This window comes from Coloeus monedula, assembly GCF_965178545.1.
Source record: "Coloeus monedula genome assembly, chromosome: 8".
In the NCBI taxonomy this organism is placed as follows: Eukaryota; Metazoa; Chordata; class Aves; order Passeriformes; family Corvidae; genus Coloeus; species Coloeus monedula.
The window spans coordinates 18,019,995-18,033,544 of NC_138788.1; the positions used below are offsets into that span (position 1 = coordinate 18,019,995).

At 43.5% G+C, this 13,550-nt stretch overlaps 1 protein-coding gene across 3 annotated transcripts in view; it reads left to right on the forward strand.

The window, feature by feature from the left end:
• The window catches only part of NDST2 (N-deacetylase and N-sulfotransferase 2), a 135,317-nt gene that overhangs the window by 100,924 nt on the left and 20,843 nt on the right, over positions 1–13,550 (forward strand). For all 3 annotated transcript variants that reach the window (XM_082286647.1, XM_082286646.1, XM_082286648.1), the window contains one exon: positions 8,604–9,996. In XM_082286647.1, coding sequence (XP_082142773.1) covers positions 9,004–9,996 — 993 coding nt within the window. In that variant the 5' untranslated portion in view covers positions 8,604–9,003. The remainder of the gene's footprint in view (positions 1–8,603; positions 9,997–13,550) is intronic.

Genomic DNA, 13,550 nt, shown 5'->3' on the forward strand with positions numbered 1-13,550 from the left:
TGGTTTGGGAGAAAACAAAATAATTCCACCCACATTAAGACAGGGAAGTCTAACAATAGTCACAACTTTTTATCTCCCTCTTTCTCTAGCAGTCTCTGTCCTCCTGTCACTCACACATCCTCATCTGTGGAAAAGTCCCGGTGTATGAAGCTGCTTCAGGGTCCATCAAGGCCGTAAGAATCGCACTAGGCTGGAGTTGCCTCACCCCACTGTGTAGGGGGCCTCCATCCACCCTCTGCTGGCACAGGCAGCGTCCTCAGCAGCAACACCCAAACAGCACAACTGCAGAGGCAGGCATTCATAGGTACCAGGTTCAGCCTAGAGTCCAGTCACCCGGTGAGTGCACAGTGATCAGTCAGGTCAGCAAGGTAGATCATACTTGTAGCACAGTTCAGGTCTGGCCTGAGCTCAGGTGCAGCTCACAGCTCAGGAGGTGGAGGCTGCTCAGAGTATTCAGAGGCTGTTGGTGGATGCAGTGCCCCCATTGAGATCTATTTCTGCCATAATGTTTGTGAAAAAGCCGAGAATTACTTTTTTTCATTGCACAGATGGCCATGAAGGCTTGGAGAGGGCAGTAGAGCACTTTGGATTTGCTCCTGTCTTGTAAAAACCAGGCCTCCAAACTGTTGTCTCACCCAGCCTGTATAATCTATATAGACCTCAATTCATGCCTCTTCCACTTGTTCTGCTCTTCTTCCCATTGCTTGTCTTTACTCTTTTTGCCTGGCCAGATTTATAGCTTGCTTATATCACTTTTACACCTCTTTCTCTCCTTTTCTTTCATCTTGGTTTTTGGTTTTTGGTTTGTTTTGTTTGGGTTTTTTTTGCATGAGTTTGCATTGTGTTAAAAGCTGTCTTGCAATAGCCAAGCCAGCAAAAATGTTAATATTTTGTTTTTTGAGTCCAGGAGACTTACTTATTTCAATCACACCAAGGTAATAGACAACTGGATAATTAGATACTGCAAAGGCTGGGAGATACACCATGAACTTTACACTGGGTGGAGGTCTTGTGAGTAGAACATCTCAGCCGAAGGCAGGTAGGAGGGAGCTGCTGTACACAGCTGGGGAACATGTTCTTTTAGAAGCCCAGCAGATTCTGACCCTGAATTTTGATGCAAATGCACCAGAACAGGTGAGCACAGGAGCTCAAGAGCTTTCCTGAGGTGTTAAGATTTGGTAGAGCATACTTACAGCTTTCTTCTGGTGTCAGTTTGGACAAACTTTCGGTGTAATGGTATTAAACCTGTTCCCTACTGTCGTATGTTCCTAGATAAATTTGATTGTAAAAGATTATCTCCTATGTGTTATGTGACGGGAGGAAGCAACTGAATATAAAAGATCAGCCTCTTGCTAATTAAGGTGAAATTTTCTAGCTCATGGGAAGAATGGTTAGGCTGCTTTCATAACAATTACAGATAAACTTTCATAATATGCATTCTATATTAAGACACTTCAACGCTGACGCTGATTTTTTTTCTGGTTTTGCCACAGTTTGACTGTATTTCCCACTTGATTAAGTTACTTAAGAGATATCACCAGAGAAGACTTTTTGCTTTCTGTAGCAGAATAGTTGATCTGAATTGTGATAAGCAGGAAGCATGAGAGAATGGATATGAGATTCTTGTCCATATCTAATGTGGAAGGAACTGCATCTCTTTCCTGTTCCCACAGCTGAGCTGGAGATTTTCTGCCATGATAGAGCGTACATGTTGATTTCTGATGAAAGGAGGGAGCTGAAGATGGTGTATTCCCTCCCTTTGGGGTGACTGAAGTATTCACTTTCCATCTGGAGGGGGACTGTAGAGCAGATTGGACTGCCTTTGTGTTGCAAGGCTCTGGCCTGTGCTGCCTGTGGCTCTCTGTCCCACAGCTCCGCGTGTCTAGGCGCAGAGAGGAGCTGCTGTCTCATTATCCCCTGGTGTGGGAAAAGGGTTGGGGTCAGAGCGGGCATGGACCTATGTGTCAGGAAAGGCACAAAATAGAAGGAGAGGCAAGGCCAGAATGAAACTGCTGATCTTGTGGTGGCCTGATACATAGATTTTAAAGGCTCAGTAACATGTGAAATGAAGGAATGGATACATGCCTTCGGTTATCTCTGAGGAAAGTGCCTCCTTTCTCTCCTATGAGCAGTTACATTACAAAGACCTGTGCACTCCCAGAGCAGTTACATCCCCTCAGCCGGTGGAAAGCTCTGACTTGTGCGAGCACTTCCACTGCTACAATACCTGTAGTCTTTCCTTTTCGTTTCAGCAGAGGTGTGGAGCTGCCAAGCTACATATTATTTTTACAAGTAGCATCAGTGACTGTTGAAGGTTGAAATTTTGTTTGGCTTTTTAACAGTTCTTCAGGTCACTTATTTGCACATCTGCTCTTTAGGCAGGCTGAAAAAACAAGATGGTGAACTGTTTTCCCTTCCCAAATTTGTCCTATGCTGAGGCAGTGAAACTTGTTGGGGCTTGTGGCACTGACATTTAACTTGAGGGAATACCTGAGCGTAAAAGTTTGCAATCCCCTTGCTTTGGAAAATGAGTCGTCGGGTCAGTCGTAATGACCCCAAGCACTGAGTATAGTATGATGGGGAGAAGGCAGGGAGCTGAAAACCAGATTTCCTGGAAGCTCTTACGAGGAGCACCTTTTTGTTTTCAGGGGAAAAGATTGGTTTATGTTGCCAACAGGTAATGCTGGGCCATGCCTCTGTCACTGGCATGGGAAGGACTAAACCTATTGTTTATTTTTTTGTAAAATAAAAGAGCAAGAGAACAAAGATCTGCTGCAAACAAGGGTATCCATCATATATCCAAACACCAAGAACGTTGCAGGATCCCTTTGCAGCCCTCTGCGAAGCTGGCCTGGAGCCAGCCTTGCCAAGATCTCTACCTTTATGTTGTCTTCAGACTTCATTGCGCTGGCACAAGTGTAAGTTCAAGGCTGTAGTTGGGTTTCTACCAGGCTGGAATGAGAGGAGTGCATGCAGAACTGTTTAGCATGGACAACAGTTTGTTCTCTTGCAGAGGTGTGAAGTTACATATCTGTCTAGGGATGATAAAAGAAAATAATTATTACTTCATCACACAGGTCTTCTCCTCTTATGTTGGACTGCCACATTTCAAGCCTACTGGCCAGCTGGCAGCTTTCTGGCTCAGCACAGGTCTGTTCTGAGAGGCTTTTCCCTGCATGGGGACTTGCCCAAGCGGAGCACGGAGCTGGTTGAAGGCTGCAGTCCTGCCTGTCAGAGCAGCATGGGCACCATTGGTGTTTCTTGCCTCTTTGATCTGAATTTTGTATTCCTTAGGCAGTCTCTCATGGCAGGATTCGACTGGCAGTGGATGTTAGCTGAAACTCATGGCCAGAGCCCAGAAATGAACATGGCAATTTCATTGCAATGTGGCTGTATATTTTTTTTTTACCCAATATGTGAAATACAACCAGCATTCATTCTCCTGAGCTTTCTACTAATTCTTTTGCTGTGTGGCTTGCTGTGTTTTGTTGACACTACTTGACGGGTTCCCCATCTTTGTGAGAGAGGGGCTGTACCTGGAGGCCTGGCATACAGATACCACCACAGACAAAGAGAGGGCCTGTGGTGTTTCAGAACTGAGCAGACTAATGAGGAATTTTGTGTCATGATGACACCATTAAAGTGGAATGGGTTGGAAAATCAATCAGATTCCTTCTCTGATTACTGTGTAACTCAATTACTGCAGTCCCCCTGGGGCCCAAGGCAACAACCATCTCACAGGAAGTGCAGAAGAAAGTTCTCTGAAATAGAGCTGTTGTGGACAAAGGCAAGATCTTGCTGCTGTGGATTCCAGATGGAGAGATTATATTATGAATAATGAAAAGGGCTGGGGTAATGAACTGGTGACACTGGGGTTTGGGTGGTAAGAACCTTCTGTAGCTCAGCTAAGAATGCATTGACAGTTCCTGATAAAGGTGTCAGATGATACCCATTATCTTCAATGTGCCTTGGCATGAATGCACCAGAAGCCCAAATACTTAAATTCTGGTCATTGGTTTTGGCTAAGTGCTGGTCCTGAGCGTTTGCAGTGAACTCCCACAATCATTTCCAAGCACTGGAAATATCTGGAGATCAGATGTTAAAACCACACGGTTCTGGTTGTTATCTTGCTTTCATATCACATCAGTTGCCATGTGGCTTAGCAGCTGATAATTCACAAAGCAGTTTATGTTTCACATTAACACCGTATATCACTAGGAAACAGAACATCTAAGTTTGATGAAGCCTTTGTCTCAATGCTGGTGATCTCTGGGGTAGCTGACCTTACAGCTGATGCTCTCTAATCTAGAGATGCTTTTCTGGCAGGACGGGTGCCTGCTGAGCCTGCGTCCTTGGACCTCTGAGCACTTCACTCTTGCTGTGCATTCTGACTGCCACCTCCCACAATTCACACTTAGGTAGTCCAGGCAGGAGTTCAGAGTGGACCTCAATTTATCTAGAAACCTGGGATTTTTTGTGGTGTTAGATTCCCAGGAGTTTGATGTCAAAAGAGGACACAGGAATTTTCTTTTCCTTTAAAAGGGTATAATTTTCACCATGATTCTGTTTTTTTTCTTTTCTTTCTCCAGTATATTTTTGGGTTTTTTGAGTATGACTGGTTTCTGACAGCTCTCTTGCCTTTTAATATAAATTTGGTTCAGTGTATTTGTTTGTTGCTTTTTTTTCCCTCTTTTCGTTTGAACCTAAACCAGCTGATGCAGTCCCCAAAGAAAGAAATGCATCCCGTGCCAGCTGGCATGCCCTCTGGCTGTGAAGCCTTGTTAAAGAGATCGGAGCTGACAGATTCTTGAGCAGCAATCTGATACAGGCCTTTTTTTTTTAATTTGTTTTTTTGAGCTCATCCATGTAACAAATGGGGGCTTGTTTGGGAGCTTCGCTAGAGGCTTGAATGGAATCATTGTTATCAAAACACTGCTGTGATTCAGAAGTGCCCAGCAAAGGGGGTTCCTCTCCCTGGTGCCCCTCAGCTGGGCACTGCAGGTGTGGCAGCCTAACTTAAACTCTGGTTTCATTCTTACTCTACAGAATAATCCAGTTGTCCTGTAATTTTCATCTTTAAACTGATAACTGGGAAACTGAAGCTACAGTTCTTCACAAAACAGAATTGGTTCAAAAGTAAAAATTAAGTTGGAGAGATGAATGAGTGCAACCAGGGAAGAGAAGTGTTCTCCATGGTGATGCTTTGGGATAAAAGTAGAACCTTGCCAGGCTTTTGCATAAGTCAACATCTTCTTGATTTTCTTACCATTACCCTGGTGTTTGGATTACAAATTCTACCCCAGAAACACATGCTTGGAAATTAATACAAGTAACATTTGGGCTCCTGAGTTTCTCTTTACATTATTTCCTCCTGCAAAAGCAACTTTGTGTGTAATGCATGTTAAGATAGTGAATCTTTAAATCCTGAATAGTTGTATGTTTCTATTTTATTAAGTGGGATTGAAAAGCAAAAGGAAGTGAGTTATTTGGGAAGACAATAACTTGGAATTCTCAGTTTTCTCCATCAAAATTGACTATTACTGGAACCTGAGAGAAGTGTTGAGCATGAATTTGTTCCACAGGAGTACAGTGAAGATTACTTCTCATGTATGGAACATTGTGATATGCATGGAGCTCTGTATTACTCTGTCTTACAAGGAATTCACCTCATAAAAAGGATACAGCATTTTTAATATGTTTCTATTTTACCTCTCTCTGCCCTGCTGATTTCTGCCTCTGCTGGCTTCTGCCTCTTTGCAACTTTGGAGCTGCAATGCCAAGCAGGAAGGTGGTAACATTGGGGTCTTCCTTGCAGAGTCATTGAGATGGGAAGGGCTTGTTGTGGAGGTGGAAAGGCTGTTTTCCTCATTGCTTTTGAAAGGTGGCACATGATTTTGGGTACTATGCTGATACTCTGGAATTCCTGGTGTATTACAGGGACTGAACTTGACTCGAGCTGGAATTAGAAGTCATGTTCTGTGCTCTGTCCAGGGAATCATATATTCAACATCAGTTGTCACTTCAGTAGCAAGAAAAAGAAAAAACTATACAAGTTCTGTTTTTTACATCTTCACATAGTATTTTTTCACCTTCTCTCCCCTGTCCTTTTTCCAGTAAAAAGTTACCAGTATGTAGAGACAAAACTGAAAGATGATCGGTTGTGATGAAGAAAACACAGCTTATTGTTGCTGACTGAGCTGGATTTCCAAAGCCAACTCTGTCATTACAGAGGGCCATTTGGGAATGGAGACCCAATCCATTTGGAATCTTGGGAACAGGGATAATTTTACCAAAAATTCCGATTCGTCTGCTGTGTTGCAGTGCAACCTTCAGTAAGTTTTGTTGTGTCTCAGTTTCTCCAGTAGAAAATTGTGTGATATACTTTACATTGACAGTCTACAGCTATTCTGAAGACCTCACCGGGGTAAGGTTTCATTGTGTGCTACACAAAGCAGTCCCTGCTCTGCTGAGCTTATAGCAGAGGAGCTGTTTGAGATAATGATCATTGTAGCGCTTGTGTAAAGAGTACTCTGACTTTTCCATCTGCTGTCATAAAGTTAGCAGTTATTATATCTCTTCATATAAAATCTGTTTGTGGTTTTTGTCTCTGCTTCAAGCTGCACCAACAGTTTGGAAAACAGCCTAGTGGGAGTCTTTTAAGTGGGACTTTTGGCCTCATCTATAAACTGATATTTTCCCTGACTCAGAAGGATTTTTTTCTGTCTAGTAAGACAAATTACAAATAAGCATCTGTCTCACAAGTAAATTCTGGTGGAGCAAAATAAGCATCTGTCTCACAAGTAGTTCCTTTTCTGGTGGAGCTAGTTGTTAGAAACCCCTGGCTTTACTATATAAGAACATTATGTATGCCTTAAACTCAAAAACTAGTCTTCTCATATTCTTTGTTTTATCAGAATGGTAGTAACAGAAATTAGAGGAATGGAGAAAGGATGAAGACCTGTTTGGGTAATATTATTTGCTGTTGTTTTCTTGTGCCTCCTAGTGTTGCAAACTGTGGCAGTTGAGCAGGTGGTTAGAGGGTCTGTATGTGGTGGAGCACATCTGCAGGAATTGGGGGGGGTGACTGAAAAAGGTTTTTAAAGAAAAAAGGCGATTTATTTTTTACAGAGAGCTCATAGTCAGCGTGTCTGACTTGGTGAGCAACATCTGGCATTGAGGGCATTCTTGCATTGTTCTGGGGGAGGCAGCAGTTGTGCCCCAAAGATGTGCTTGTATGCCAAGAAAGGCACCGGGGTATTGCTGTGGGTAAGTCACACTGCCAGTAAGGGAGAAAAGACTCCACTGTGATTTTTACTTTATTTTTAAAGCAAGGTGCAATTTAGTTAGTTTCCCTGGTGTTTGTTTTAGATTATTTGGTATTTGTTGGCTTTGTTGGGCATTTTTTCCTGGAAAAATAGCAACATATGGTGAAATAGTCTGCTGCCATGAACACAAAGCAGGAGGTGAGAGAGCTTCGTAAAAAGAAGCTTTCATGTATTTGAGACCAACCCAAATTTATGTCATGCTGTTGGTGATTTAAAACTGGCTTCGCGTTCTTCAGTGGCATATGAGAGAAGGCGATGAAGGTTTCAGGAGATGTTTAATCTCCAACTGCCACTGAATCAGTTGGCAACAATTAAGTGTGCAGTGCGTGGGCAGCCCGTGATGCCTTTTCCTGGTCTTAAAATCAAGAGGCATACACGGTTAGAAGGGGAAAAAGGATTTTACCTTGGTATTTATTTTAAGGATCCTTAGGTGCACATGTCCAGGTCATATGCATTGAGATGCACCCTACTGAGTATATCCCCCAAAGATCGGGTATAACATTATAGATTTTACTAATTAGCATATCTATCAAAGATTCCCCAGTGAGAGGCTCGACTGAGCCCCCCTCCCCAAGGAACTTTCCCCTGGATGGTTCTATCTTGGTTTACAGAATGTGTTCTGGAGAGGACCTTGGGGTCTGGGGCACACTGATCCCTAGCTACGAAGCTTCTAAAATGTTTCATCTCTTAGCTTGACAAACAAGTCCAAGAATGTAGGCAAAAGCACTAAGAATACAGAAGTTGTAAAAAGGTATAACGGGTATAAAAGAAAAGGCAAAAAATCTTCATGGCATCACCTGTGCCTCCTGCCCTCTGTGCTGCCTGAGGGATAATGCCTCTCCAGAGCTGTATTTTGAGACCTCTGGAAGAGAGTGAGTTCCCAGGACAAACGGGGCAGCCTTGCAGAGAGTGCCCTCTCCTCTTGTTAGCTTTGAAATATAGACTAGAATAAAAGGGTTTCATGTTTTCTGTTCAGTGGTTTGCAGAGGGCTGGGGGAAGGCCAGGTACTTGGCTCTGTTTGCTGTAGTGTGTGAGAATCTCACCCAAGGTGAATGTTGAGTCACTGTGCGCTGTGGGGATCTTTCTTCCAAGGACCATTGTGGTTGTTCTGTCAAGCTCCTGCACAAATGGGGTGTGACACTCTTCCCAAGGAACAGACCTGCTGATGGGCGAGTGATGCTGCCCACCTATCATCTGCTAGTCCTGCTTTTTAATCTCAGACCCGTTAAATGCCTTGAATTCATACTGAGAATTGACTTTTTCTTTTTGAATTGCAGGATGCAAAGAGAAGGTGCCATCATGTGAATGTGAAACAGCTAAATGAGAAACAGGACACCTGGGAAGGCTGAGCTGAAACTGCTTGTGCACAGAATGACAGACTGATTTGCTGTTGGGAGACGAGATTCTGGAAACCTTGCTCCTCCAAAGACTTCTGAGAGGAGAGGAACCCGAGGAGGCACGCAAAAGAGCGATGGGAATTGAGGGCCATGGTTACCTGAGATAAATGGCAGATCTCTGGGAGTCTAGCCTTGTAGCTGTTTGCTTTAGCTTTTTCTCTCTCTGCAGCTGCTCTTTCTTTTTTGTGAGCTGCTGCTGGGTACTGCCACGGCGGCACTGGAGATTCCAAGAGCGACGTGAGTCCGGAGTGTGAGGAGGGGGTGAGCCGCCCGCCTCACCATGATTCAGCTGTGGAAAGTAGTGCGGCACGTGCGACAGCTGGAGCTCCACAGATTGATCCTGCTGCTCATTGCCTTCAGCCTGATCTCCATGTGCATCCTGGCTTATTATGTCACTAACAGTCCCAAAATCAAGGAGCCACCACCCCTGCCCTTCAGTGACTGCAGCAACCAGCACCGCATCTTGATCCCACCGCAAGCCAGCTGGAGGCTCACGAAGTCTGTGGACACGTCACGCACAGATCCTGTGGTGCTCGTCTTTGTGGAAAGCATTTACTCCCAGCTGGGGCAGGAAATAGTGGCCATCCTGGAATCCAGCCGGTTTAAATACAGGACAGAGATCGCCCCTGGCAAAGGGGATATGCCCACCCTGACAGACAAAGACAGAGGACGCTATGCTCTAATTATCTATGAGAACATCCTTAAATATGTGAATCTAGATGCTTGGAACCGAGAGCTGCTGGACAAATACTGTGTAGAGTATGGAGTGGGGATTATAGGCTTTTTCAAAGCCAATGAGAACAGCCTGCTCAGTGCACAGCTCAAGGGTTTCCCTCTTTTCCTACATTGCAACTTGGGGCTGCGGGACTATCACATCAATCCCAGTGCTCCCCTGCTCTATGTCACCCGGGCTAATGAGGTGGAGCAGGGTCCTCTGCCTGGTGATGACTGGACTGTGTTTCAGTCAAACCACAGCACTTATGAGCCAGTGCTGTTGGCCAGCACGAAATCCTCGGAATCCATTCCTCACCTGGCCACTCACAAGGCATTACATGCCACAGTGATGCAGGACCTGGGTCTTCATGATGGGATCCAGCGGGTTCTCTTCGGCAATAACCTCAATTTCTGGCTGCACAAACTCATTTTCGTGGATGCCATTGCCTACTTGACTGGCAAGCGCCTGTGTCTCACACTTGATCGCTATATCCTTGTTGACATCGATGATATATTTGTGGGAAAAGAGGGCACTCGCATGAAAGTATCTGATGTAGAGGTAAAATCCTAGAGTAGCTACCTCCAGTGGTTCTAGATGGATTTCTAGAGTGTGTGCTATACCAGGAAATTCAAGGTGGCATTTAATTTGAGGGAAAGCATTGATTGCTGCAGTTGTACTCATACAGAGAATTAGCCTGCAGAGATGCCGAGGCACCATGTGTGATGCTCTCAACAGTTCTACACCTTTAAATGGAACACTTCAGGAGCTGGCCTCTTTCAGTTTAAGAGGAGGATGCCCATGGCAGTCTATTCTGTCTCCCCTTTAATGTAGGGAACAAGTATATGCAGGTTTCCTATGCCAACCTATTTGTAGCTGTAAACTCTGCTGTTCAAAAGGAAAAGACAAGTTGTGTTAGAATAGAACAGAAAAATGTATTTATTATTATTGTTGATATGTATAAACTGCATATATTATATTACAAAACTGTAGGCCAGTCCATGCAAACTGATACAGTCTCTATTGTAGCCATCTAGCTTTTCAGCACACAAACAACTAAATTGGGAAAGGAGGGGTTTTCTCTAACCCTTTGCCCCCCCCCATCATGTCTGCTACCAGCAACCCTCATCCCTGGGCAGGGAATAGAAAAAAATTCACCAGAGAAACATGGTCAGACCAAGCCTTCATGAGAACCAGCTCTGTGGCCTCATGACTGGGAAAGAGAGATTCCATCTTTGTGGTTTGCTTTCCTTGGCAGTTCCTGGAATAATACAGTGACCTATTAGGAAAGGTTATAGGTAAGAGACAGGTTTTTTGGAGGAGAGGGAACTGAGACAGACAAAGATAAAATTAAGTAGGCAGAAGATAAGTACTCCTTCTGATTCTCCATGCCCTTGAAAGTACGTGATAAGGTGTTCTGTTAAGTCTGTGATACACGTGCGTGTGATGCTTCATGGAGCCAAGGACTTGCCTTTGTATGTTCCCCATCAGTTCCGGTTTGTAGCCATTAAGGCAGGTGCACTGCCTGTTTCTCTGGTGTGCTGAGGTTGTTCACAGCTAAATACTCTGGATTCCCATTCAGCACTTGCCCTCAGGTGAGTCCTGGATGGCACCACCCATGATGATGGTAAGCCTGTGACAGTAACTGCTTTAGCATGTTTCCAAAACAGCTTCAAGGTGAAGCACCCTTTAAACTTATATCCAAGGCACAAAATATTTGAGGCAAAGGTGTAAGACAGAATACTGTTGTACAGGTTTGGCCCCTTACCTGAACCTTACCTGTTACATGTTCCCAAGAGCCCTCTTCCACATCCTGAGGAGTCTCAACCACCTTTCCTACATGTTTTATGTATCCATGCAGGATATGTCTTAGTTTATAATCTCCAAGGTTTTAGGACTTCAAGATTCTATGTTTTGTTTCTGATTCCAAGTTTAGTCTGGGGGAAAGGAAAAGCCTGCATTCTGTTTGGAGCTAACTTGATCTTTTCAAATCACTTGAAGCTGTGTGCCTGAAGGAACTCTTAACTGCATGCCACTGTTTCGCTTGCTTCATTCTTTAATAATTCCTTAGAGCAACTTTGACCATTACATTCTAAGCAAACAGGCATAGAAGAAGTGTTTCCTAGTATACAGGTGTGGGAAAATGGAACAGTTGTATGTAATACTTATTGAAGGAAAATGCTAAAATTTTCTTCATTTCACTCTAGTGTCCCTGTGTTTTGAAGTGCTGAAATGTTCTGAAAGATTTTTTTTTTAAAATTTCTTTTTTTGGTGAAGGATCACGATCTTATGTTGATCCTAAGCAGGCCCTACACCCACTAGTCCAAACCAGCAGAGATTCTCACCTCTGTAGTGTCTGTGCAGGTTGCAGACCCATGTGGGAAGGTAGGATAGGTGGCCAAAGCTCTTGGGAACAAAGGCTGCTCTAGTGATGTTAAAAACAAACCCAGACAAGATTATTCCAAAAGATGCTTTGTTTGGGTTTTAACAGGGTGAAATGGAGGAATAATCTGTGATCAGTAAGCAGTGAATCTCAGGCAAAGCAGATAAAACCCAGATTTATCCATTTAAAAGAAGCTCTCTGATTGCAGAGCCATGCGAGGTTAATGAATTTTTATTTTTTAAAAGCGAGAAATAACTACATGGATTTGTTGATAGTCTCTCACCATGGGGAGAGAAGGGGATATAACAGTAACAGAACAGCTGGCATTTTCTTTGGCCTTTGATATGAAAGCTCTGTTTCAGGGCTGTTATCTCAACATACAGCTCTTTATCTCAAAGCTTGTATTACATGGTCAGGGTAGTGGTTTGAAGACTGGATGTTGTGTGAAGGTATAAAATTGACTTTGCTGTCCCAGTGAGCCTGTTTGCCATATGCAGGTCCACGTTCAGAGACCTTCCCAGACAAAATGGGTATTAAAAGAAAGCACTGAATATAATTTGATCAAATGTATGCTCATGGTACATGTCTTACACAAGATGAATGTTTTTATTTGTGATGCTTAAAGGAGACCTGAATAGCTTTCTTCTTTAACAAGAAAAAAAGGAATTGTGCTTTCTTTTACTTTAAAGATGATAACCCTTGAGTTCCTGTTTCTGCTGAAGGGCTGCAGCAGCAGCTTGCAGTCCTCAATAGAAGTGGAACAGTTGGAAGTTGCACAAAGAAAACATTTTTCCTTTGTACAGTTTACCAGAGATTTGAACTGCACATAATTAACAAAACAAAATCTCAGAGAATCCCTTCTCTTCTCAATTTATTCCACATTCAGTCTCTTCTAAAATCATAATCCTTGGAATTTACCAAAGCTCCATGGAACTGGCCACCAAAGACAAGCCATTTCTAATGCAAAAGGATCTGGCTTTTGTGATCTTTTCTGGCCATCTTTAGGTATGAGGAAAGAAGATTAAGTAGATGAGTTTTTTCCTCTTTTGCTGGTAATCTCTACAAGGGCATAAATAGTGAGCAATCATTGCTAGTGAGTCTGAGAGCAAGCTAAGTGAAAATCAAGCACAGTAATTTCATTTTGGATTATGAATGGTGAGGGTGCAGAAGAGAGAACCTAGTGAGGGTGGCTGTCAGCCAGCTCTTGCCTTTCTAATTTGTAGAGGATGATCTTACCTGCAATTAAAGTACTCAGCAATTCCTAACTCCCTGATTCTAAGATTGCAGGGCAGGTAGAAATACCAGTACCATGAGAGCTTTCTTTTTTGCCAGTGATGTTTTGAGCTCTGCCAGTGCTGCTGCTGGGTGGTAAGAAAGCTGCAGGAACTCCTCTCAAGAACGCACTGCCCGGGGCCCACAGGGGCAGTATCTGCCAAGAATGTGTCTCTGCCACATGTTCCTAGTATGGTTTGCATGAGCATTGAGAAGAGGCTGTAAAAACACTCAGCTTGCTTCCTCCATTTTTTATCATCTGTTTCTCTTCGTTTGTCCATGTACTTTTTTCTTAGAGTAATGTTTTTCTCTTTTCCCAGCATCTGACTCTCAGCCTTACTTCCCCCCTTTCTTTTGCCTCTTGTTAGCGGGACCTGAGATAGATAACATTTAGGGTTTGTGTGGAGCAACTAAATTCTCTGCAAACGCTTCTGGAAGTTAAAAATTTTGTAGCTTAAAA